At 49.3% G+C, this 27,371-nt stretch overlaps 1 protein-coding gene across 3 annotated transcripts in view; it reads right to left on the minus strand.

Annotated features, from left to right (window-relative positions):
• The window catches only part of LOC144933777 (RUN domain-containing protein 3B-like), a 92,062-nt gene that overhangs the window by 15,902 nt on the left and 48,789 nt on the right, over nt 1–27,371 (minus strand). For 2 of the 3 annotated variants that reach the window (XM_078858904.1, XM_078858885.1), the window contains exons 5-8: nt 20,662–20,751; nt 16,893–16,973; nt 2,980–3,145; nt 1,628–1,785 (exon numbers count right to left, since the gene is read on the minus strand). In XM_078858904.1, coding sequence (XP_078715030.1) covers nt 1,628–1,785; nt 2,980–3,145; nt 16,893–16,973; nt 20,662–20,751 — 495 coding nt within the window. Of the gene's footprint in view, nt 1–1,623; nt 1,786–2,979; nt 3,146–16,892; nt 16,974–20,661; nt 20,752–27,371 lie in introns of those variants that run through there. The other variant, XM_078858895.1, reaches the window with a different exon arrangement.

The following is a 27,371-nucleotide window of genomic DNA, read 5'->3' on the forward strand; positions in this document are numbered from 1 at the left end:
GGCATTTGTGATCCCAGTTTTATGCAACAGGTCTGAGAATTGCTGGACTCTGAAGGAGAGAGGATGAACAAAAAAGATACTGTCAGAAGAAATGAATTGGATGAGAATGAGACTGGGAGTACCGAGACGACAACCTCTAGAAAATAAGACCATAAGAAAAACACAAGGGCAGTGAGAGACTTTGGTGCAAATGATACGAAGGTCCCGACTTCTTTAGTTTTGAACGTGCAACAAGAATGGAGGCCAACAGATTAACATCGATGGTCTCGCACCGCCATGCGGAGGACGCAGGCGGTCCGTGCAAGAGGTGGATCAATGGCATAATGGAGGACTTCAAGGAGAAAATTGAAGGTCTACAGGAAGCGATTACCATGATCGTAGTAAAATAGGAGTGGACTAAGTTTATTCTAAGTTATCCTCAGCTGTCGTGTGACAATTATGGGTTAATTGTGAATTATTTTATTCATCAACATTGCCTCCTACTGGCAGACCAGACACACTTTTCAGATTTAGCACTGCTTCCCCTTTATGTCACATAGGGACATCTGCCACCGGAGGGATCCTTTGGGCTAGATTACAGTCAGGCATTGAAACTATTGAGATTAGACAGCAGGTGCTTTTAGTCGCTAATGTAATAAAAGACTCGGACGCTTCTCTCTGTCCTGTGTCCTTTATTTGGGTTCGATCTCTTTTCCCTCACGGCACTCCCCTATATACTCTCTGCTCTGCAGCCCCAGGCTGCTGTCGCTCACGTAGCCCAACTCCCTCCTAGCAGACCCGCTGCTGTCTCGTCGCGCAGACCCCTGCTGCCCAACTCCTCCCTTGCAGACCCGCTGCTCTCTGCAGCCTCCTCGCTGCTCCTGCTGCCCGGGGGTCGGTCACCGTTGGCCGACGGTGCCGATCCTCGTGGCCCGGGTGTGTGGCGATCTCGCCACTCTCTCTCTCACCCTTCGCCCTGCGTGGCCTCACACTTTCCCAGTCTCCGATCACTCCCCACTGCTTCCGGTTACCCCCCTTATAGACCTCTACCCTCTCCCCCACGTGACGTAACTCCTCCCCCCATGACGTCACTTCCGGGAGGTCGTTTACGCCCGCATTACACTAAGATATGACGGCAACGTCCCTATAAATCCTCACCTTCAGTTTGTTGTCCTTCCCCCGCACCTACGATTAACACGGTTGGCTACGTATGGTGCAAAAAAGAGTTCAACAACAATCGCCATTCGTCACTAAGTGGCACTGACGTTACCACGGCGCTTGTGCCAGGCCATGTGCACTTTAAGGCCAAGTGAAGTGTCGAATGCCCGCTGGCAGGAGGTCACGGGACAGACCCAGGTGCCATGGATTGACTAAGATGACTGGCCGGTGCAGCACCTATCCCCCTTACTTTGCCAGCTTGCTGTGTTGTAGCGTCGCTCCTCTGCCCTCCGTTGTTGCTGGAGAGCGACTGCCTCCAACTGCCTATAGCGTCCTTCACAAGCCTCCTCCAAAGAGGCCAATCTTGACACCGCTTGTACCAGTTCTTGGCAAGTCCAAAGAAATTCAACACATCCACACAACTGACAGAGGGGAACAGGAAGAAGCTCAGGGCCAGACGGGGGCACGTCTCCCCCCCCTCCCCACTCACAGCTCGGCCTGCAGCGCCAGAATGGTCGCCTCCATGCCTTGCCGCTTGACACGCCAGCCCAGGGTGATCTCGTGCTGCCTCTGCACGCCAGCCGTGTGCTGATCCGTTGCCTCGGCGAGCTGAGCCTCGCGTACGCGCACCAGCTCCTCCAGGTAGCACTGCCCCGTGGTGGGCGGCGGGGGGTGGGGGGGGAGACGGAACGTGGAAAACAGAAAGGGGAAGCGGAATGACGATCAGTAGTGTCCGGCGTCATTCTACTATTTTTTTTTTATTTTGACCAGGTAAGGCCCACTGAGCTATGTGGCTCTTTTTCAGAAGCGACATGGCCACTTAATGAGAGCTCAACGGAGTTGTTATTCACGTGGAAATGTATCGCAGCCAAATACTCTAAATACACGTGGATTCTAAATGTGGCGGGAAAAACCAGAGCACCTGGAGAAAAATACACGCGACCACGGGGAGAGAGACACGCAAACTCCAAATATGAAGGCGTTAGGGTCGGGATTCGAACCGACGATCTATACACCAGGCGAGGTAGTTAACATCTCAGCCACCGCAGCGTCCTCAGGCTGCAGACGTGACGACCCCGCGGCACACGGAGGCGCAAGCACCCTGAGATGATTTTAGCCAATGAACGAGTGTCTGTGCGTGTCACCTGCGGTGAGAGCGCACCGACAGCCAAAGGCGACTCCAGGTCTCGAATGTGGCCTCGTAGGCAGCAACATAGCAGGGGCACAGAGTCGGCTATTGTCTCACTCCCTCCTCCCCATCTCCCCATCTCCCCCGTGCCCCCCCCCCCCAGTTTAGCAGACTCAGGTCTGAAATATTCACTACTCATGGACAGCGAGTACGGAGCCAATTTTACCAGGAAAAATTATGTAAAGGTGCAGCCCTGCAATTGCTTGCTTTTTTCCACTAATGGAGGAAGTACCTCCGCTGGCTCTAGAGAGTCCCCTCAAACAGATGTTTGGCCTCCTCTTTGATGCTGGTCAGATGTCTAAGAAGATGTCGGGGTTACCCACACTTTACCTCCACCAGATGCATCTTGCTGATTGACTAATGGTGGACAGTGGCCGGAGATTTAAGAAATCTGCTGGTTGTTTAACCTGCCGTGCAAGGAGAATAAATCAGTGACCTCCGGATTGCAAGTCCAGTGTTAACCATTTCACCACCACCACCACGGAAGCAACCGAATTCCTAATCCTACCATCAAGTGGCATCGACACGTAAGTTCCAAACTTCACGTTGTGTTCATGATATTTCCGAGCGCGGATGGAATAAGTGAGCAAGCTCGCAAATGTTCAAACGAAACTTTGTAACCCGAGCGGAGGTCACCTCTCCACGCAAGGTACCTTCTGCTCGCAGGCCAGGCGGTACTGCTGCTCCAGACGCTTGTACCTGCTGTACCAGCTGTTCTCGTTTGCCAGGATCTCAGCGGGAGGGGCGTCCGGGGTGGCGTCCTCACTGCTGCTGCCCAGCGTGCGCATGTCGTCCCCATCGCTGCTGATCGTGCCATAGCTACACGGACACACACACACCGAGACAAAGATCCCCCCGCCCCACACACACATAGCCTCAAGAGACTGTTGGGGCAAGTGCTGTTGGGCGAGCAAACCTTTCAAGGCCGGCACGGAACACGAGAGGAGGGTGGGTAGCCAGCACCGCACCTTTGTCTCCCACAGTGGCGATGTTGACATATCGCATCAGGTCCAGGACTGGTTCAGATAACTGTCACCGATCTTGGCCGTGAGCGGGAATTGAACTCAGGTTGCCGAGTTCGTAGTTCAGCGCGCTAACACTACCACTCCTCTAAAAATGTATACCCATTCAAACACACGTATATACACACACAAAGCTCCCCCATGTACTCACCAATTTCCATGCAGACCAGTGATATGTGCTGTTAGAGCCAGTCCTGTTAGAAAGCACCTATCAAATCTGCCATGGCAAGTAATAGGGCGGTGAGACCAACACCTTCGGCAGGCTGTGTTTTCCCGACGCTAATGTTGATACATCACACCATATGCTCGCTTTTGGCTGCATCAAACTAAGGGAGTCCATAATAGAGGTTTTTTTTGTTGGGTTAGATCGCGTGAATATATAAATGTGTCGTTAAAACCCGCCACCACCCGACACAGCCAACTAGTAAGGGTTATCACGTAAACAGAACGTGGCCAATTCGTCACTAGTACAGCACACCGGTGCGTTGGAGAGCCAAGCCACAACATTTACAATCTGAGTACGACGTTTTGCCAGTAATTACAACTAGCTTCATCAGGCAACATCCAGATTTGTGGCTTGGCTCTCCAACACACTGGTGTGCTGTACTAGTGACGAATTGGCCACGTTCTGTTTATGTGACAACCCTTACTAGTTGGCTGTGTCGGGTGGTGGCGGGTTTTAACGACACATTTATATATTTGCTAGCAGAAGTACCCAGCGTTGCCCGGGTGAAAAATATATTTCTTAATAACCTTACATATATACACAGATACTAAGGTATTGTCAAAGCCCGGTGGGCTTTGACAATACCTTAGTGATTGGTGAGGATGAGTGGTGAGTGATCAGGGTGAGTGGTAAGGGTGAGTGGTGAGGGTAAGTGGTGAGCGGTGAGGGTGAGTGTTGAGGGTGAGTGGTGAGTAGTGAGGGTGAGTGGTGAGCGTGACTGGTGAGTGGTGAGGGAGAGTGGTGAGGGTCAGTGGTTGTTGTGAGGGTGAGTGGTGAGGGTGAGTGATGAGGGTGAGTGGTAAGAGTGAGTGGTGAGGGTGAGTGACGGTTGTGAGAGGTGATTAGTGAGTGGTGAGGGTGAGTGGTGAGGGTTAGTGGTGAGCATGAGTGGTGAGGGTGAGTGTTGAGCGTGAGTGGTGAGGGTGAGTGGTGATTGTTGAGGGTGTGATTGGTGAGGATGAGTGGTGAGTGGTCAGGGTGAGTGGTGAGGGTGAGCGGTGAGGGTGAGTGTTGAGGGTGAGTGGTGAGTAGTGAGGGTGAGTGGTGAGCGTGACTGGTGAGTGGTGAGGGTGAGTGGTGAGGGAGAGTGGTGAGGGAGAATGGTGAGGGAGAGTGGTGAGGGAGAGTGGTGAGGGTGAATGGTGAGGGTGAGTGGTGAGGGTGAATGGTGAGTGGTGAGGGTGAGTAGTGAGTGGTGAGGGTGAGTGGTGAGGGTGAGTGGTGATTGGTGAGGGTGAGTGGTGAGGGTGAGTGGGGAGGGTGAGTGGCAGTTGTGAGTGGTGATTAGTGAGGGGTGAGTGGTGAGGGTGAGCGTGAGTGGTGAGGTTGAGTGGTGAGTAGTGAGGGTGAGTGGTGAGGGTGAGTGGTGAGGGTGAGTGGCGGTTGTGAGTGGTGATTAGTGAGGGGTGAGTGGTGAGGGTGAGCGTGAGTGGTGAGTGGTGAGGGTGAGTGGTGAGGGTGAGAAGTGAGGGTGAGTGGTGATTGGTGAGGGTGTGATTGGTGAGGATGAGTGGTGAGTGATCAGGGTGAGTGGTAAGGGTGAGTGGTGAGGGTAAGTGGTGAGCGGTGAGGGTGAGTGTTGAGGGTGAGTGGTGAGTAGTGAGGGTGAGTGGTGAGCGTGACTGGTGAGTGGTGAGGGAGAGTGGTGAGGGAGAGTGGTGAGTGGTGAGGGTGAGCAGTGAGGGTGAGCATTGAGGGTGAGTGGTGATTGGTGAGGGTGTGATTGGTCAGGATGAGTGGTGAGGGTGAGTAGTGAGGGTCAGTGGTTGTTGTGAGGGTGAGTGGTGAGGGTGAGTGATGAGGGTGAGTGGTAAGAGTGAGTGGTGAGGGTGAGTGACGGTTGTGAGAGGTGATTAGTGAGTGGTGAGGGTGAGTGGTGAGGGTTAGTGGTGAGCATGAGTGGTGAGGGTGACTGTTGAGCGTGAGTGGTGAGGGTGAGTGGTGATTGTTGAGGGTGTGATTGGTGAGGATGAGTGGTGAGTAGTGAGGTTGAGTGGTGAGGGTGAGTGGCGGTTGTGAGTGGTGATTAGTGAGGGGTGAGTGGTGAGGGTGAGCGTGAGTGGTGAGGGTGAGTGGTGAGGGTGAGCAGTGAGGGTGAGCATTGAGGGTGAGTGGTGATTGGTGAGTGGTGAGGGTGAGTGGTGAGGGTGAGTGGTGAGGGAGATTGGTGAGGGAGATTGGTGAGTGGTGAGTTGTGAGGGTGAATGGTGAATAGTGAGTGGGAGTGGTGAGTGGTGAGGATGAGTGGTAAGGGTGAGTTGTGGTGAATGGTGAGGGTGAATGATGAGTACAGTCAATATGCACTGTTGTAATCATAGCAGGTACCACCACCACAGTATGTACTGCTCTCATCAGAGCAGGTACCACCACCACCACAGTATGTACTGCTGTCATCATAGCAGGTACCACCACAGTATGTACTGCTGTCGGCATAGCAGGTGCCACCACACTCGGTATGTACTGCTGTTATACCAGGTACCACCACCACAATATGTACTCCTCTCATCATAGCAGATACCACCACAGCAGTATGCACTGCTGTAATCATAGCAGGTACCACCAGTCACTATGCACTGCTATAATCATAGCAGGTACCACCAGTCAGTATGCACTGCTGCAGTGATAGCAGGTACGACCTCAGTTGGTATACACTGCTGTAGTGATAGTAGATACTGCTATCGAGTTGGTAGATACCGCTATAGTAAATACTAAAACAGTCAGTATATACCACTACAGTCAGTCAATACTGCTACAGTCAGTATATACTACTATACAGGCAGTACATACTACCACGGTGAGTAGCTACTAGAGTCAGTAGATACTATTATAGAGTGAGTAGATACTGCTATAGATTTTGTAGTTACTACTATAGTCAGTGGATACAACTATAGAGTCAGCAGATACTATACAGTTAGTCGTTACGAGTATATAGTCGGTAGATACTACTGTAGGCCCAGTAAATACTAATATGGTCAGTAGTTATTACAGTCACTAAATACTACTACAGAGTCAGTAGCTACTACTGGCTCAGTAGATACTACGGTACAGTCAGTAGATACTACTACAGAGTCAATAGATACCACTTCCTCTGTTGTATGTGTAGTGGTGGTGTTGACGCGCGCCGACAGTGATAGATCACGGGGCGGCGCGGGGTGCATGGTTGTGCGCGCTGACACAAGGTGGGAAATAGGATCGTGGGCAGCGCGCAGTGATTGGTCAACTGGGGTGGGTGCTCTCAGCGACGTCCGCATGAAGGACTATAAAGGGGGACGCGCGGTAGCACTCGGGGAGTTGATAACCAGTGGAAGATCGAAGACGGAGTTGAAGAGGTAGGGCCCTGAGACCCCTAGTCCCGCTGTCCTTGTAAGGGCCTGTGTGGCTCGGAGGCGAGACTGTGGGACCCGTGGTCTGACGTCCATGTGGGGCGAGACTGTGGGACCCAGAGTCGAGACGGACAACCCAGCCGGGCGGGTTCCGAGAAGCTACGGGGCGTAAGAGCCCGTGTGGGTGTAGCCAGGGGAACCCCGTGGGTTAAGGCTGCAGTTAGCCACCCGTGTAATATAAGTTGGTGTTAATAAAGAGTGTGCTACCCGTAAGGTCGTCTCCCGCCAAGTTACTACATTACAACTTTCGTCAGAAGTAAACCTGTCTTCAAAAGGATGGATACTAGGAAGACTACCCGTACCCACGAGCGAGATCGGGAAGACGACGGCGTACCGGAGCCACAAGCCTCGGAAGGCGAGGACGAAGAGATGCCGCCGATGCAGCACTTCACAGCGATGGCCGACGCTCCGCTCGCCTCCGACACCGGCCTCCAGGATGCACACTCCCGCCTGGTGGAGTTGCTGCTCGCCGCCGCTTAAATTTTGGCAGAAATCACCGCTTCAGGAGGCGGGAGGACGACTACGAGGTTGGAGGAGGGAGCGCGGCCGGAGGGATCCCGCCAAAACGCGCTCCACGCCGAAAGTTTTGAAATTGGCGCCATCTTTGAGGGTCCACCATCGATTGGCGGGAAGCGTGGACACCACGTGGTCGGGGACCTCCACTCTACACAGCCCGTGTCATCGGCGCGCGCCAAAACTCTCCACCAGGCGCCTGCCGACGGAGCCGACATTTTCGTCAACCACAACGGCGCGCGGGAAAAGCATTCATCGGAGGACGACGACCAGGTCTTCCAACAAAGACTGCCCGCGCTGACGGCGTTCAAGGCGGACGGGGGCGACTGGGGGGCCTTCCAACGAAGGTTCCTCGCACATCAAGAGATGTCGGGGTGGTCCGACACCACTGCCGGCGACGCTCGACGACGACGACGCACTTGCGGCCTTCACATCCGCCCCAAGGTTGTCCCGCTCAACGCTCCAGGCCGCGCTACATCTCATGGCTAAGGTGTTCGGACCGCCCTCGACCTGTCGCCACCAGTTCTACGAACGGCGTAAGATGGATGGAGAAACTACGCTCGCCTATCGCACGTCGCTGCTCGCCCTGGCGGACGCCGCTTTTCCCCGCATGGACAAGGAGGGGAAGGACGCCAGGGTGACAGAGCAGCTGCTGGCGTTGGCTCACGACCTGGGAGTCCCCATCAATACGGCGGACGAAATGGACATCTGCTCCTTGGGGATTGCTACAAGTATCCACGCACACGAGGTCCTCAAGCGCAAGCGGACGGTCGTCTGTGCATCGGCAGGGATCGCGACACCTGCCGCGACGGTCGCCGAGCCTCAGACTGCTACGGCTCGGGAAGAGGCCTTCACCGTGTCGAGACTGGGGTAGTGGAGATCGGGAGGTCGTTCGCTCATACGATCGTCCCGCAAGCTGGAGCAACCGAAACCTACGACGTCCCTCGTCATGTGTTACAACTGCGGCCTTCGGGGTCACGTCGCGTCCGGGCGACGACCAAGGCCCCAAGTCGTCCCAGCTAACCCCGACAAGTCGCGGCACCCCACACGCTCGGTCCACATACACGGCACACTTGGGTCGCCGCTTCGCGGTGGGGGGACCGCGTATGGGTACTGGGGATTCGGTTCGGCGAGGGGGGTTCGTACACGGCCCGGGAGCAGTCAAATGGTCCGAGTTGGCTCACAGGATAGTGGCTGCGTCGGCCGGGTAGTCCGTAGTAACGGGTTTTATTGACGGAGTTGAGGTCCGGGTGCTGGTGGACACGGGTGCGTCGGCCACTATCATTTCGGACCTTATTTATAACATCCTCCCCGTCCAATGTCGACCCCTTCTTCCGGTGGACGTACCGTTTTACGCGGCGAACGGGGGATCTTTGGGAATCATCGGACAGATTTGGGCGACTATTTGTATTGGCGATATCAAATTGGCGGGTCCTATTTTTGTGTCATCATCTCTGGCAGTTCCTTGTTTACTGGGTACGGACTTTCTGGCTAAATTGCCCATTAAAATTCTCGTCGATCAGGCCTGCATTGAGCTTCCATCGGGTCGGCGGGTTGCATTTTTAATGAGTCCTACCAAAATACGCACGGTTTGTGCAACGGTTCAGGCGCTGGCAACTCAGACTGTGCGGGTGCCCCCGGGATCGCAAATGTTGGTACCCCTTCGATTGCGAAAACCCCTCGGGGTGGATGCGGCGGAACAAGGTGTTCTGTTGGGGCCGTCAAACAGAGCTGTTGGGGGCCTCGACTTAGCGGTAGCTCAGACCATGGTGCGGGCGGACAGGGATCCGTTCGTTATGGTTCTGAATACGGGGTCGCGGCCAGCTGTAATTACACAGGGCACGGTGCTGGCTCACGTGGCGCCGCTACCCGTCAATGAACAGCTCGTTGCACATGCGGATTCTAGCCTCGATACGCATCCTCCATTGGAGGAGGGGACAGAATGGTTGGACTCGTTGTGTGCTGGGTCTAGTAACTTGTCTAGTGTGCAGTTGGGAGCGTTGAGGGGCCTGCTACTCGAATTCGCTGACGTGTTTAGCAGACACAAGTACGATATTGGCTGCACGGACCTGTTGCGCCACCACATAGCGACGGGTGACGCGGCCCCTATTCGGCAGAATCCCTTCCGGCTCAGCCCAGCCGAGAAGGAGCATGTGCAGTCGGCTGTTAATGACATGTTGGCTGCCGACATCATTTCGCCCTCTTCCAGTCCGTGGGGTGCTCCCATCGTCCTTGTTAAAAAACAGGACGGGTCCTTGCGGTTTTGTGTGGATTTCCGCCGCCTAAATAAAATCTCGATGGCCGACGCGTATCCACTCCCCAGGATGGATGAGTCGCTGGATGCCTTGGCGGGAGCACAGTTTTTTTCGACGCTTGACCTGCTTTCGGGATTTTGGCAATTGCCCCTCGATGAGGAATCGAGACCAAAGACCGCTTTCCGGACACCAGGAGGCCTATTTGAATTCAATCGATTGCCCATGGGCTTACATTCCGCTCCCGCCACGTTCCAGAGGCTCATGGAATTGGTTTTGTCAGGACTCCAATGGGACACCTGTTTGATTTACCTCGATGATATCATCGTTTTCAGCCGGACATTCGAGGAGCACCTCCAGCAATTGAGAGGGGTGTTCCTCAGGATGCGTTCCGCTAAATTAAAATTTAAACCGGCTAAATGTCACCTGCTTCGGGAATCGGTCAGGTACTTGGGGCATATCGTTGGCCGTTCAGGGATCTCTACAGACCCTGCTAAGATGCACTGCGTCAGCTCATGGCCAACGCCAACCTCAGTCACTGAAGTCCGCAGCTTCATAGGATTCGCCTCCTACTACCGCCGTTTTGTCGAACATTTTGCCACCATAGCCAGGCCCCTACACGCTTTGACGGCTAAAGGGGTAAGGTTTCACTGGGGGCCGGAAGAGGAGGCTGCGTTCTGCTCCCTTCGGGACGCCTTGGTGCGGGCTCCTCCCTTGTGTTACCCCGATTTCACGCAACCATTCCTGCTTGACACGGATGCCAGTAACACGGGTATCGGGGGAGTGCTCTCACAGGTGGTCGGGGGGGTCGAACGGGTGGTCGCCTACGGTAGCAGAGTTTTGTCACCTGCGGAACAACGCTACTGTGTGACACGTCGTGAATTGCTAGCGATCGTTTTTTTTATACAGCAATTCAGGCCGTATCTCTACGGCCGTCATCTTACTGTTCGTACGGACCACGCGGCTCTCCAATACGCTATGCGGGTGGCGCAACCCTCCGGCCAATTGTCCCGATGGCTGGAGGTCCTCCAAGACTACCAATTCACGACGATTTACCGTAAGGGATTGCGGCACTCGAATGCGGATGCCTTGTCGCGGTTGTCGCCTCGCTCGGAATGCGCATGTCTTCTGGGATCGGCGCGGTGTAAACCCCCTGTCGCCGTCCCCGCGGAAGTTTTGCTCGCCGCCACTGACACTCCGGGGGTCGACGCGCCCGCCGCTCCCACGGGCGGGGACTCGTTACTCGCGTTGCCTCTTATCGAGTGGGGCCGTCTCCAAATGGCCGACAGCTCCCTACTCACGTTGCGTCGGAAGGCAGACGCTCCCGGGGGGGGGGAGACGCGGGTCGGTTCCTGGGTGGTCAGACAGGGCCTCCTGATGAAGTGGGACAATATGTCCCGGCGTCATACGCTCGTTGTGCCTTCTGTTATGCGGGGTAGGGTCGTTCTGGCTGCTCACGAACGACTCATGCATTTGGGATTTCATAAAACGCTCGCCCTACTCCAACGGGACTATTATTGGCCGGGTATGGGCAGCGACGTGGCAAACATCCTCAAGGGATGTGTGGGCTAATCCACCGCTACAATCCATTCAAGTTTCGCGCACGAACGAACTGGTCGTGCTCAACATCTTGGGGCCCTTTCCCGCTACACCGAGGGGTAACAAGTACCTGCTGGTTGGCGTAGAATACTTCACCCGATGGCCCATGGCGTGGCCACTCGCCAACCAGTCGGCTGCGGCAGTGGTGGACGCCTTTGTCCAGGGCTATGTTTTGGACAAAGGCGCCCCCGAACGCTTGCTGACGGACCAAGGAAAGAATTTTTCGAGCGTTTTGTTGCGCGAGGTGTGCGACCTGTTGGGTACGAAGAAAGTGCGTACCTCCCCGTACCACCCGCAGACTGATGGAATGGTTGAACGTCTAAACAGGACGATTACTTCTATGCTGTGCCAACAGGTCTGCAACGATCAGGTTGATTGGGACTTACAGGTACCTGGGGTACTCGCGGCCTATCGAATGGCCCCCCATGCGGCGACGGGGTTTTCCCCATTTTTTCTCATGTATGGGCGGGAGGCCGATCCGGCCATGGATGTCCAACTGGGAATTTCCCAGCCACGTGCGAAATCTAAATTGGCCGACCACATCAAATTTAATATCGCCAAACTGGCTGAAGCGCGAGAGGCTGCGAGGTTGAATTCAAGGTCTCGCCAGATCGCTAACGAAAGATTGCATGCACGAAAGGTGTATACGCACGATTGGAAACCAGGCGATAAGGACTGGCTGCACTGCCCACATGCACCGTTGGCTACGTCCCCTAAATTGTTGAGACCATGGAGGGGACCGGCGGAAATCGTGCGTATTGCGCGACCCCAGAGTATCCAGATTAAATGGGAAAAATGCTTTAATACGTACACCCCTCCCGGCTGAAACCCTTCGCGGCACCACATGGCCTCCCTTTGTGCCGTAACGACCGAGCGTGTGATGTGGCCGTTGACTCGGGGAGGGATGTGTCGCAGTCTGATCCTCACGTGTCTCCACCTGACCCACTCCCAGGTGTCTCGGACCTGACGGCTGTTGACCGTCGTGAACCGGAACCCCGAGGCACGCGCGGATCTCCGATGCCTGGCCCGTGCCTTCCTGGACTGCCGCCGCCACCGGACGGTCAACCGCATCTGGTGCCGTACGACGGACCGGCCAGGCGGACTCGTGCTAAGACACGACACTTTTCATGAAAAAAAAAAAGAGGGGGGCCTGAGGTTGCAGCTCGTCGCCGCGTTCCCCTTCTGCCCGGTATAATGTCCCGTTCAAGGGGCGCTCGGAAATGAAGGGACGCTGCACGAGTCATTTTTTTTTTTTGCATACACATTTATTGTTGTCGCTCGCCGGGTTGTACATAATGTTCTGATTCTTGCGGATGGCGGAGTTCTTGTTGTGTTGTTTTGATTGTTGCTTGTGTTACGGGGCACACACGGGGGGGGGGGGTAATACATTTTTTTTATAGCAGCCGGGTCGGCTGTGAGCTATGTGGTAGGGGGTGATGTAGTGGTGGTGTTGACGCGCGCCGACAGTGATAGATCACGGGGCGGCGCGGGGTGCGTGGTTGTGCGCGCTGACACAAGGTGGGAAATAGGATCGTGGGCAGCGCGCAGTGATTGGTCAACTGGGGTGGGTGCTCTCAGCGACGTCCGCATGAAGGACTATAAAGGGGGACGCGCGGGAGCACTCGGGGAGTTGATAACCAGTGGAAGATCGAAGACGGAGTTGAAGAGGTAGGGCCCTGAGACCCCTAGTCCCGCTGTCCTTGTAAGGGCCGGGACCCTGTGTGGCTCGGAGGCGAGACTGTGGGACCCGTGGTCTGACGTCCATATGGGGCGAGACTGTGGGACCCAGAGTCGAGACGGACACCCCAGCCGGGCGGGTTCCGAGAAGCTACGGGGCATAAGAGCCCGTGTGGGTGTAGCCAGGGGAACCCCGTGGGTTAAGGCTGCAGTTAGCCACCCGTGTAATATAAGTTGGTGTTAATAAAGAGTGTGCTACCCGTAAGGTCGTCTCCCGCCAAGTTACTACATTACATATGTAAGGTGTTGTTAGTATATATACCTACGAGGGGTAAATGTTTTGAGGGGGGGGGGAGACAACAATTTTTGGAAACCTTTTGACATCAACTCTTTACCCCACACTTTCTACAACTTTTTGGATTTGTGAAAGCCTCATATATTTGTTGGTGGAGAAATGTACAAACAGCCAACCGGGCTTTGACAATACCTTAGTATCTGTGTATATATATGTAAGGTTTTTAAGAAATATATTTTTCACCCGGGCAAAGCCGGGTACTTCCGCTAGTATTAAATAAATAAATAAAGAGAAATCGCACTAAATCGATAATCGGACCGATTTAAAGGCGACGGACGATAAATCGGAAATGCCTAAGCTCACCGCGGGGCCGGGGGCGTGCCCACCTGCAAAATGTTTTCTTCCTAAACCCCACGGCCCGAGCGCCAAATCCCTCAAAAGCGAGCGTATGCAGAGGGACAGACGGACAGACAAAAAGTGACGTTTATAGGTTAGATACGATCTAACCCACCCCCCCCCCCACAAAAACCTGTATAATGGATGATATTGGTCGCGAGAGCCCATGTGTTCAACTAATCTAAGGGAGATCCAGGCAAAGTGCAGATCCATTTTTGGACAGTGTTGTGCACAACCAGGAATTGTACCCACGCCACGGGATCATGTAGCACATCACCGTGCCACACGCAAACACGGGTACTTGTGCACAAATGTACACGAGTACTTGTGCAAAAATGTACACGTGGACATGCGGTAGAACTGTATATTTTCTACATATTTATTCAATACATTGCAACGGCGACCTGTTATTTGGTGTTTTTTTAGTGATTATGCAACGGTTGTCAACAAATCTCACCGAACGTATTATTCATTAGAGCTCCATTACAGTGCACTCAACACACACACACGTGTGAAGCAAAAGACTAATTTCACACTTCTATCATAACACAAATTTTGGAGAGGTATGCCTTTGGACAGGCAGTGAGATTAACAGCCGAGAGATGGCGGGAGGGGGCTGAGATGTGGGCACATGTAGACTCATCTCGAGCTGCCGCATGAGATTCTGCAAGCAACCAACAAGACGGCAATAACCAAACAAATATGTGCACGCACGCAACGCTGCTCACAACGCTGCTCACAACGCTCACGTGCCCTGCCATAGACTGGAGGCAAAACCACGCACTTAAAGGGCCGGCAGATAATGTGACAGACACGCGCACGCAGTGTGTCACGATGTCGGATGTAGATTTATGACGCTCTTCAGATGGGGTGATCGTAACAATCGTAATTATAATGATAAAAAAATATATATACCATGGAATCAGATGCACTCAGACAAACTTGATTTGCCATCGACGCCGTTGGGAGAGTGATGGTACATTAAGTGTTGTGCATCTGTCAAACCGTTCGCTAATACTGGTAGGAACCTCCTGGTTACACCAGCCCACAGGGGATTATTGTGTCCGTCTGTCCGTCGTGCATCCAAAAATGGGAGGGGTGGGGCTGGGTGGAGAGGGGAGGGTGGGGAGGGGCTGGGTGGGGAAGGTGGGGCTGGGTGGGGGGTGGGAGGGGTGGGGCTGGGTGGGGAGGGGCTGGTCACCCCATGGTGCCCTTATAAAACTCAACGTTTAACCTACTCCCGCCGGCTTGTGCCCGCCCTCACAGTCGGCCATATTTGTGGAATACACCACGCCGCCGTTGACCCTGGCCATTGACCGAGCAACCCAACGTTCCTACCAGCTCCCTCCGCAGGAATGTGTTTCTACAACTACGCCACGTTTTACAAGACGAATAGTAATACCTTCATAATAACGCCACATATGCTTTATTAGGATGTTTTATTTTGTAAATTTTACTGCAGGTCGCTTAAATTGAGGAATCTGCCGAAATCATGTTCAACCTAAACCATTAGTGTCGTATTCTCTTGTTAATACGAGAACCCGGTCTCCCATTGCACGGCCATTTCTCAATTTATAACAATAGTTATTCATGCACTGCAGCCACAATGCATCCCAGCCAATGTAAGTGGTTGTCCTTGGAGTGTTTCACTCGAGGAGAGTTGACATTTCAACACAAATAGATTCTGTGAATTGTTAAGGTCCAGGGCCACGATTTATAATTCAACGGGCACGTTATTTTTCATCTCTCATTTTTTAGGGTGCTAATAATTGTGTTGACACGATAAGCATGTCGCTTGCGTGTCGCTTGCAAAATCGATTCTCACACGCGTGAATGTGTCACTGTGGCGCTTAGCGCTGCTGGCACGGAAGGGGATCGGCAGGTGTAGTAGCCCTGTTGTCTCGGGCTAAGCTCAAGAAAAAAAGAGGAAATATTGAGCTGATGAATAGCTGCATTGTTTCACCTGTAATTGAAACCACGATAGCGTCACTGATACTGGTAGGAACGAAGTGAACCAGCCTACAATAGATTATATCGTCCGTCCATCCGTCCGTCCGTCCGTCCATCCGTCTGTCCGTGTAGCAACATCGCCCCCTACTGCAAACACTTGGCAGGACCCTACAAAAACCTTTAGACTCCGTGACGCTTTCCTGGCTAAACAAGTGTAACATTCCCTTATAATTCCCTGAGATAGCTTTTTAATTAAAATACCTTTAGACTCAGTGACGCTTTCCTGGCTAAACAAGTGTAACATTCCCTTATAATTCCCTGATATAGCTTTTAATTAAAACATTTAAATTAAAAATTAACTCACAGCGGCCTCAAGCCTACAGCTAGGCCTAAAGCCTAGAACTAGGCCTCAAACTCTCCCTTCGTATCGTACCCCCGCGTGTGTGAAAGGGAGTTAATGTTTAACAATGTTACATTCCCTGATGTTTTTAAATAGAAACATTTAAATTTAAAGCTTTTACATAAATAATTAAAACATTTAAATTAAAAATTAACTCACAGCGGCCTAAAGCCTACAGCTAGGCCTAAAGCCTAGAACTAGGCCTCAAACTCTCCCTTCGTATCGTACCCCCGCGTGTGTGAAAGGGAGTTAATGTTTTACAATGTTACATTCCCTTATGTTTTTAAATAGAAACATTTAAATTTAAAGCTTTTACATTAATAATTAAAACATTTAAATTAAAAATTAACTCACAGCGGCCTAAAGCCTACAGCTAGGTCTAAAGCCTAGAACTAGGCCTCAAACTCTCCCTTCGTATCGTCCGATTAGGTGTAGCAACATCGCCCCCTACTGCAAACACTTGGCAGGACCCTACAAAAACCTTTAGACTCAGTGAGGCTTTCCTGCCTAAACAAGTGTAATAATGCATTATGTTTATATTCTTTGGTTATTCGTTCCTACCAGCCCACCCCGCAGGGTCCTGTTATATATCTCGCGGAACTTGCAATACTCTTCATGAGCATGAAGAATGGTGCACAGGAGATATACTGAAGTTGAACTGGGCCTCCATGCATTTACCCCAATGGATTTGAGCGACGGCACTCACCTAAGCTCTCACGTTGGATTCAGCAACAACCTCACGCAAGTTGCTCTCAGCGCGAGAAACCGGCCGCGCGACGTCAAATTCCCCGTTGCCTCGTGGCTCAGTCCAATCGATTAACAGACGCATGCAATGCAATTCTCGGTGCCGTACCTCTGCGTGTATTTCAAGTACGGGGTGTAGTCAATGACTGCGTTGTTCTCATTCGCCAGGTCCTCTCCCTTCAAGCAAAAGCTGTAAGAAACGAGAAAAAATATCCATGAGCAGCATTTCACACCGAGCCTCGGACAGAACGATGCCAACACGGTCAGGCTTCTGTAGCTGAAAGTGGGGTCACACATTCTGATATTTCCCAGGCAGCTTTGCCCGCTATTCGTTTGGCAAATACACACAGGAGCAAGGCGTGCGTGAGAAATCAGCGCGTTTGTTTGCGTGGCAAGATTCGTTATTTGGCCGCATTGGGTGGAGGAGGGCGTACGACACATTTTGGCATTTTATACTCACGTGGCGATCTGATTTAAAAAATCGATTATGAATAAAGAACACGAACGTTTGGTTTTGGATTCGCATTGCAGAATACGGTAGATCATCCAGCAGTAATACGATACCAATTACTTTTGAGTCAAATTTCGATTTAAAGCTTTCGTGACTGCCAGGGATTTATCTTCTTGGTTCTTTCGGTAAAGTCACGTAGAAAGGAAAGAACCAAGAATATACTTTTGAGTCCCCGAATTATTACGTGTGATTTTTAGTCCTGATTGCTGGCTACATTTCCCCCTCATCTTGAGGAGTTAACTCTGCTGTGAAACTAAAGCCTCATGTTACACCGTGTGTTGACTTCTCATAACACATGCACACACATCGATTGTTATTATTTTGTATGCATTGCGTGACATAAATCAAGCCATTAGGAAAAGTGGGCTTGAAAATAAGTGAATTCCTCAGTGGGCTTTGTCTGTAAGAATAGGGATGGTTTAGTTTTATTTGTATGTATTTGTGTTCCTGTTATTTGTTTACCTTTCCTGTACTTTGCACTCATATCGTGTTTTTGTACTGTTTGTTGTTGTTGTAACGTTCTGACCCAGTGCCCAGACTGGACATCTGTGAAAAAGAGCTTCATAGCTCATCGGATTCCTCCTGCAGTATAAATATTCAGATTCTGATACATTCATGATGGAGTTGCAGCAAAGGATTGGAACCTCTCTGAGAAAACATACACCGAGGAGATGGAGCAATGAAATCAACCCATGTGCAGTTGGCTAGGTAAATTGTTACACCTCAGGATCATGAGAGGTGACATTGGCTTTTGACAGCCTTCATCCAGCCGTGGATTAAACATGGCTGATGATCATCGCATGTACCAGAGATATGCGACGATTGTGTCTCAAATTGGATACAATTATAGCCGAAGAAGTAATTATTGCTTCAGCTATGAAGATTATCGAAATGGGCTGATGTATTGCGTACATGCCAACCCCAAAGGGTTACTTACAATCGGTGAGGTCTTGAGAAAAACCCAAGAAACCCCAGTAGCAATCCAAGACAGAGAGAAACCCAAGCCAAAGAGGGAAAGAGCTGTTGAACCGTCCCAGAAGGGTGAGTCTACTTTTGGAGAAGAGGCAGCATGGGGAGGAGTGACAAAATGAGTTTGCTTAGCAACAATAGAAGGCTAATGTACACCACTTAGTGAATACCCCCCACGGTGAAGAAAATAATAATCACATTGGACTGTTGCTATGAGTTTCCCACCGTTTTCTCATAGAAAGTCTGCGAGTAAAGATATCACTTTTGGAGCTGATCCTTGCATAAGACCTGAATCATCGGAAGCTGCCGGTGCCTTGCAGTAAACAGGACTGAGAGTAATTATTTACAACATGTAAACAACAACAAAGGTGAGCATCCATTGCATGGCCTTGAGACACTCAACATTGTGAAAAATTGTGAGTCTTAGGCGTAGTCCTCGAAAAAAAGGTTTAGCTTAGTTTACCTTGACGTCAATGCCGAGAAAAATGGCTTATCAATATAATGCTTTTGAAATATGTGTTGACATCAACATAGTAATGGGAACACACTAAACAACCAACGAAGACGCACAGACACACACGCAATGCTAATGCATGTAACAGGAAGGCAGAATGCATCAAAGAAGGGTGCTGAAAACAGGCTTGGCATGGCCAATTTGACTGCAAAATTACCCCAGATTATCCGAGTGTAGAGCGTGCAGTCTCCGTGGAAGAACACTCGGATTAAATGAGCTATCTTCTGTGCAGGATGAAACTTAATGGTTGAAAAATTAAAGACATTCGTTCATGAATTAATTTCCATTGTTGAGAACCAGTACACGGAAACAAAAATGTATCTTTAAAAAGGGAACCTGGATTAGGGTTGAATCGAGCAAATAATGTTTCACACAAGATAAGGAAAGCGTGCATGAAATAACCAAGACTATTAACACTTTACGCAAAAAGCCTTGAATCGAACAATTCACACGTTTACTAAAACGTAATAATGTAATTCAATGACAGCCAACATACCGCATTACTATGCCTGATATTCAATCTAATTAGGGCCGGACACACTAGTTGAACATTTACGAGTCTCTTGTATATATATAATTGGCTTGTTTTGAGACATGACACACACAAAACGCAGACCAGACCGATAACCTTCATAGCCCAGGCAAGAATATTAGGCACTCCGAGTGCCAGACAACAAGGAAATGCAGGCAAAGAACCTCAACAGACTTTTGGGGCAAGGGCTGTGAGCGAACACCTACCTATGGAGGCCAGCAAGGCACACGAGGGGATGGGTGGCTGGCCAACACCACACCTGGCCGCCTTTGTCTCTCTTGTACAACAAAGACAAAGATGCCCCGTATAGTCTTAACAGATTGTTGGGGCAAGTGATGTTAGCGAGTCGGCTGACACGGCACACGAGGGTGTGGGTGGACAGCACCCCGCCCGACCGTATTTGTCTCCCCAGTGGCGATGTTTAGACATCCCAGCAGGTACTCATTTGAGGCTGGGTCGACCAAATGGAAGCCCAGTACAGGATTGAAATATTTCTTCACTGCATCATTCATTGTTCCTGTCGTATTGCTGTATTGCTCTTGTGTCAGATGTCTTAACATATGTTTGTGCGAGTGTGTTGTGAGTTCGACAGCCTCAAATGAGTACCTGGTGTGGTGTGTAAACATCGCCACTGGGGAGACAAAGGTGGTCGGGCGTGGCATTGGCCACTCACCCCCTCGTCTACCGTTCCAGCCTTCATAGGCGCTCGCTAACATAACTTGCCCCAACAGTCTGTTAAGGCTATACGGGGGGGTGGGGGGGGGGGGTATTTGTTTGAGTGTACATCTGTTCAGTTGTTACATGACCTTGTGGCGGTAATGAATGGATAGACGTGGGAAATTTGGAAGGATTTGAAAAGACTGGAGCCTGTGACCACATTAAATATCAGAAGCTACGCAGGGGGTTGAGTCTGGAAAGTGCATGGATGGGTGACTGCCATGAATCACAGATGTTACAGGTTTTCATTTTATTTTATCAGGTCAGGCCCACTGAGCTAAATAGCACTTTTTCAGAAGCTACCTGACCACAAATGATAGCTCAACGAAGTGGCTTATCATCATCTGGAAATGTATAGCAGCCAAATGCTCTAAATGCACGTTTTTAAATGTGGAGGGGAAAAACTGGAGGACACGGAAAAAAATCTGCGCGACCATGGGGAGAGATAAAGCAGACGTTAGGGTCGGAATTGCACCCACGACCTCCTGTACAACAGACGAGGTAGTTAATATCTGGCCATTAAATTGTGCGGAGGGCCCTCGTACAAAGGCTGTTTCACGTACATTCGAAAAATATGAGAAGGCAGAGGAGTGGGGAGCTTGGTCAGTGTGGAAAAAATGTTGCGGCAAATTTACCTGAAATCAATTGAGTTGAGGGCCAAGAACATTCCAGTCAGCAGAAGTGCTTCGTCTCCAAGCATGGCTGCTCCTTCTCCATAAAACCTCCTGTGGGCCCATGACAACAACGGCACACGCATGCCATTATTGTTAGATTTCGTGTGCACGCAATCGCCTTGCAGCAATCTGGCTGAGGAGGATCCATTTAGCTCAAGATGAGGGCATCTAGTCCGGACAAGCATTTATCATGGGACAATTGCCCAATTTTAATAATAACACGATGTAACACAATTTTTGTTCCTGGGTAGTAAGTGTTATTTCGTAATTGTTTTGCCTAAAAAGTATATAAAATGGCTATTATTACCCACAAACTTTGCTTTTGTGACCAGGACAGTGATATTTAGAAATTTTCCTATTTTCAATGAGAAAACGGGCGAATTTGTATTTTTTCGTTCACATAAAGTCATAAAAAACAACATGAATACCAATTAACATGTATTTATATTAAGGTAAGACAAAAATACGAGAAAAGATTTAGAAGTGAGTAGTTTTTCGAGATTTTCGATAATAGTGTAAATCACTTTCACGAATCAGCCCCCAAATGTAGTCTCCCATCATGTTCTCGTTATACTGTCCTTGATAGTGGCGTTCAAAGTACAGTATATCCTGGTGGAAGCGCTCGCCTTGCTCCTCCGAGTACGCTCTCATGTTCTCATTGAATTTATCAAGATGAGCATCAAGGATATGTAATCCTCTTTGAGGTGCACCGAGTGAGCCAGGGGAAGAGACGGGTACTTGTTACCATTATGAAGAAGCATGGCTTTGAGGCTCCTGGATAAGATGTCAATGAAGAGGCACCACTCATTCTGGTGACAGGCGATTCTGATTGCCTCGAACAGACTGGTCACATTGTGGCAGAAGCAGAGCCCATCTTGATGGGTGAAGAAGTTGCAAAAAGGTTGGTGACGCTTCATCTGATCTGCGACTTGCACACTTTCATCCAACAAGTTCCACTGCTTGAGTCTAGACGTCAAAAGTTCGGCATTGGACTTGGCGAGACCAAAATCTCTGATCAAGTCGTTGAGGTATTTTTTGTTGTAGTATGGGTTTCTCTCCTCAGCTCCACCTCTGAAATTGTCATCTGGATCTACAATGTCTTCCTCGCTCTGACTTGCTGCTCTCTTCTAAAGACGGCTGCTCTCTCTCCGGAAGAGTGGGTACGGGGAGCTCATGGCAAAGTGGCACCGGGACAATGGATGAAAAAAAGTCCGGATACGTGATAGCAGGTGCATTCTTGCCAGTCCGACGTTTGGAAGGGTCCACCATGCAGAAGTAGCAGTTGCTTGAGTGGTCAGTGGGTTCCCACCAAATACTTGGGATAGCAAACTTCATAGCTCTCTTTTCCCCTCTGTACCATCCTACAAAAATACATTTATTTCACCCATGACTAATGTGTAAGAGATTGTCGCAACAGTTTTCATACATGATATCTTTTTTCAATTAAATTGAAAATTGTAAAACATTTCAAAATGAAAAACTTTCACAATAAAATTTTTAAAAACAAATTTTAGAACATAAAATTCCGAGCAACAATTGTACATCTTACCTTCCAGAGTTTTTTGCATTGCTCGCAGGTGAAATTAGGTGCCCAAGGTTTGTCTTAATCCCCGACAGGCATGCCGAAATATGCTTTGTAGGCCTCAAACATCTTAGCAGATGCTTCCAGAGAGTACTTTTTCGCTCTTGTCTTGATAAATTGGCCGCAGACATAGCAAAATGCGTCTGCCGGATGCTTGCAGCCTCTTGATGCCATCTCAGAAAAATGCAGATATGTATCCACGTAGTCAGCTGGAACTAAACTGAACTGATAGGCTTAAGGCCCCTGTATTTATACTACTATTTACATTACTGGAAAGTTCTAGAATGTTCTAGAAGTTGCTACAAGTTTACTCAGCACTGAATCTATCTGAAATTCATATTTTATGGTTCTTTCAGTAAAGTCCGCCCCCCCTGTTCCTGATGACGACCGCTTGTGTTGCGATCGAAATGTCGTGATATTATATTATTTTGTATTCACTTAATTTTAATTTTCATCATTATTCTTTTATTGTTATTATTTTTCTATCTACGTGACTTTACCGAAAGAACCATAGCATATGAATTCCTGCAGTCACGAAAGTGTTAAGTCAAAATAGATCTGGAATGTTCTAGAAAATAGGTAAATTTCAAAATATCACTGTGCTGGTCACAAAAGCAAAGTTTGTGGGGAATAATAGCATTTTCTGTACTTTTGAGGCATAAGCAATTCGGAAATAACACTTACTACCCAGGAATTTTTTTTTTACACAGTGTAATACAACTCTTATTTCCCTACAAAATCAGCAAACGATTGACTATTTCAATCTAGATTTGAAGTTTCCGTGACCACAGGGATCCATACTCTTTGATTCTTTCGGTAAAATCACATAGGTTTAAAATAAAATAAATTAAATCACGACGTTTCGGGCGCAACACAAGCGTCCGTCATCAGGTGGGACAACCACAGCAAGAAACATTGCAATTGTTTCTTTACCGAAATAACCAAAGAGTATGGATTGACTACTTATTTGAATAATATAAGGTATCTTCCCCCCCCCACCACCCGAGATTGAACATAAGGCAAGCTAGTTGTGTGTACCAACAGTGCACAGTGAGGGATGTGAGGGTGAGATACGACCCAGGTGAGAGGGCACCTCCAAATCCAACAGGAGTGTGCGCTCATTGCAAAGACACACGACACCACACAACCATATGGGGACATCACACCGGCGATTAAATACCCCACAATAGGTAATGGAACACTGACTAATTGACAACAATCAGCAAGAGATAAGTCCTGATTGTGAATGTGGCACCCATTAGAGAAAAGTGTTTAGTTAATGAAGCATTGTATTTATTATTCAAAGGCCAAAATAATGAAGGACAACTGATTTTCTGGAAATTAAATATTCTCCCTTGGGAAATGTGTTGACCTGGTTTTGGCATCTGCGAGACATTTCCTGCAGAATATACCATGCTGTTTGAAGGTGTTTGTGCCTATTTCTCTCCATGAATATTACAATAATAATGATAATTCCATATATTTAGCCAGGAATGCCCGAGTCACAAGACTCCTTTTATGGAAAGTCCTGCATAGGAACGTTGGCAAATTCCATTTCAAGGAGTATTTGCACATAGGAGGAAGGTGAGATTTTTTCATAAAGACTTACATTCTTTGCAAGCCTGCTAGATAAAGGCCTCCACATGCCATGTCGGTAATGGCAATCTGTTTAAACCATACTACACCATGCTGGTCAGTGCATTTTGGTGAAGGGAAGGCCCTTTCTACGTGACTTTACCGAAAAAACCTAAGAAGAAGGGAAGGCCCTTCACCAAACCGTAATCACAACTCAGATAAGTGAATTCAAAGTGGAGTGCACCACATCGCCACTGCTCCAGTCTGGGTGTTGAGTACCCCAGAGGCCCCAGGAGAAAAGAATGGCACCATGCCCTCTCAGACACCTTGCAGCTCGAGGAAGAGTCAGTAAATTGGATGACTGTAATTCATTCACATTGAATATTGGCAATGACAGCGAGACATGGGATATGCAAAGCAGGTTTCATTTAATTAATATTGAGTTGAACAGTTAGTGATTTGTATTCACAATTAGGCAAGAGGAGTGGCACTCCAAAACTAATAAACACATCAAACATTAAGATACACATAGGAAATATAACCCCTAATCAAGTGGCGTATGTCAATCTATTGTGGGTTTTTCCATGTATTTCTGATGTTGCGTGTAGCATGTGATGTTTACGTGTGTGTACGGCGACTCGAGTTCTATTCCCGCTCATGGCAAACATCAGTGACGAACTGGTCCTCAGACTGCCCAAGGTCGATGCAGCCTTACATGATTAAGTGTATGGGTGTGTTAACATCGGCACTCGGGAGACAAAGGTGGCCGGGTGTAGTGCCAACCACACAAGCTCCTTGTGCACCGTGCCGGCCTTCTTCAAAGGTCCCCTGCTAAATGTACTTGCCCCAACAACCTGTATAGGCTACATGGGGGATCTTTGCCTTTGTTTAGGAGGGTAATATTGCATAATTGATGTTCTTACATGGGAACGGGTTACCTTGAGCAAACCTCTTGAAGGCCGTAAGGATACACAAAGAAGTTGGAGTGAAACATAAAATCGTGTTTGTTCATACATTGATCAATGCATGGGGAAATACAACTAAGGAGAAAAATCGCTGTTTCGCTGCCCTGTACATTAGTGTAATGAGAGAGCGCCATCTAAGGAACGACGAGGGGTAATTGCATAGTCACTGCTGGGTAACTAATATCCAATGAGAAGGAAGGGTTCCATCTGGGCCAAAGGTAACGGGCGGAGCTCGTGGGTATGTACGGGAACCATCGGGAAGCTTCCACGAGAGGGTGTGTCTAGAGGCGGAGCCTAGCTCCGCCTAGGGCAATATAAGGAGAGGCAGTGAGAGGACTCTTGGTCGGTGTGGGGAGCCTGGAGTCCGGACTGCATCATCGCCTACCTCTACTCGCCACCGGCCACGTGGCGGCCTCTGCCAGCGAAGCCTTCTCTCCCTCCAGCACGCCGCCAGCCAGCGGCGAGCGTGGAGAGAGAAAGAGACACGACGGTGGAAGAGGGAGTGCACGCGTTACGGCAACACATAGCGAGAGGGAAGCCATCCGGAGAGAGAGAGAGCGGAGCTGTGCAGTAGTTCTTCTTGGTTCTTTCGGTAAAGTCTCCAAGGCGCCCCTTCCCCCCTCCAACCCAGCTTAAATATACGCTGCCAAGCCTGGTGGTGCCCATTCAGACGCTGTCTTCCCGACAGACCTGTTCTTCACCTGAGGACGGCTGCTTGCGTTGTGGCCGAAACGTCGTGAGAATTATTTTATTATTTTATTTTTATTATTTTATTATTTCTCTACTACGTGACTTTACCGAAAGAACCAAGAAGATGAATCCCTGCAGTCACGAAAACTTTAAATCGAAATTTGTGCAGTAGTTGTTAATAAAAGACACCAGCCAATATTCGTCGTGGAAGTGCTTTATTACTTTAGCATAAGGTGACCCTTTGAGACAACTGTGAAAATAAAATGAGATTTTGAAAAAAGTTTGTTCTAGTGCTAAATGCATTTCACAGCATATTGTGAAATTGTGCATTCGAGGGGGCTAGACAAAAAAAAAACACCAAGTCAAGCCAAAAGACCGATCATTTAAGGATAAATACGAGGGCATATGGTGATCTTGCTATCATTTCCTTAAGGGTGTGCTGGGAGTAAGCTAATTGGATTTTCCTTTAGTGGCCAAGTGCGATTTTATTTCTCAATGTGTAATCGTGTCCGATAGCCCTCCACTGTTTTGAGCGCACTGATAAATTTTGCTCCCGACAGAAATGAAGAGGTGGATCCGATGCATTCCCAACAGAGGTTTTAGGTATCAGGCTCTAGTAATCGAACATGAAGTATGTAATTTCACAGTTAAGATAACTGAGGAAAAAACACCTTAAGGCTGTCATGAAAAGCAATGAACTACGAGTAAAGAATCAAAGTTTAATGTAAATGGTGCGTGAGCTATAGGCATGCAATGATTTGCCCTCTTCGAAACTATACATTGTCATGATTCGACTTAAGAATAAATTCTTGTTTTTAACTATCGTGGTGAATGTAGCGTTTAGGACTTTAGGGCAACAGCATTGAAGCAAAGGCACACGCAGAACACTTCAAAACTAAAAGCAGGCAGACCTCACAGACAAGGCTAATTCCACGTGTTCACATTAATTCCTGGTATCCAATTTACAAGTGAAGAGAGATAATTACAGCTGCAACACTGTAATTTGGCGACTGCTTGTAATATCGAATTGAAAAAAATACTCAAGAGTCTGGCAGGTATGAAAACGTTGTAAATTTATTCAGCAAGTCACGAATTTGCCCTTGGTAATCTGCTTTCAAGGTAACGGTTGATTTAATGTCTTCCGCCAGTCTTAGGGTTATCTCCAGCTGTTCGTGGAGGTTAATTTGGGAAGTGATGCATTCTTCAAGGATACGAATGTCACAGTCAAGCCAATAGCCTCCTTAAGGTCTCCCATAAACGTGTAGTGACTGACTCAGAGACACTAAGAGTAGGAGGTACTCTGTTTATTAACACGGCCTGACAGTAACACTTAGTAACTACGGTTCCCAGTCAAGACAGCTGGTAGACTGCCTGACTGGCAACGCCGACAGCCCCGAGGTCCCCTCCCGGGGCCCCTCTTATACTGTCAGCGTGGCCCTGGCTCCGGCCCCGGCCACGCCCCCTTCTGGAACCTACCAGCGGGTTCTCGATGTGCCCCTTCCCTGACCTTTCCCCTCTCTGGTCTATCACGTGGCCTACTGTCAGTCAGGGCTGCTGTAAGCTGCAGATCCCCTTCTCTGCCAGCAGCCAGCGCTATGCTTCTACGGGACCAATTCTATGTCATACTCTTAGGTTTTTTCGGTAAAGTCACGTAGGTAAAAAAATACAATATTAAAATTAATAAAAGTAAGAATACAAATAAAATTATAAATCACGATGTTTCGGAGGCAACACAAGTCTCCGTGAGGCCTCACTTGATACAGTAAATCTAGCTGTGACGGTCCCACCTGATGACAGAGACTTGTGTTGCCTCCGAAACGTCGTGATTTATTATTTTATTTTTATTATTACGTTTATTA

This window comes from Lampetra fluviatilis, chromosome 1 (assembly GCF_964198595.1).
Source record: "Lampetra fluviatilis chromosome 1, kcLamFluv1.1, whole genome shotgun sequence".
Lineage (NCBI taxonomy): Eukaryota > Metazoa > Chordata > Hyperoartia > Petromyzontiformes > Petromyzontidae > Lampetra > Lampetra fluviatilis.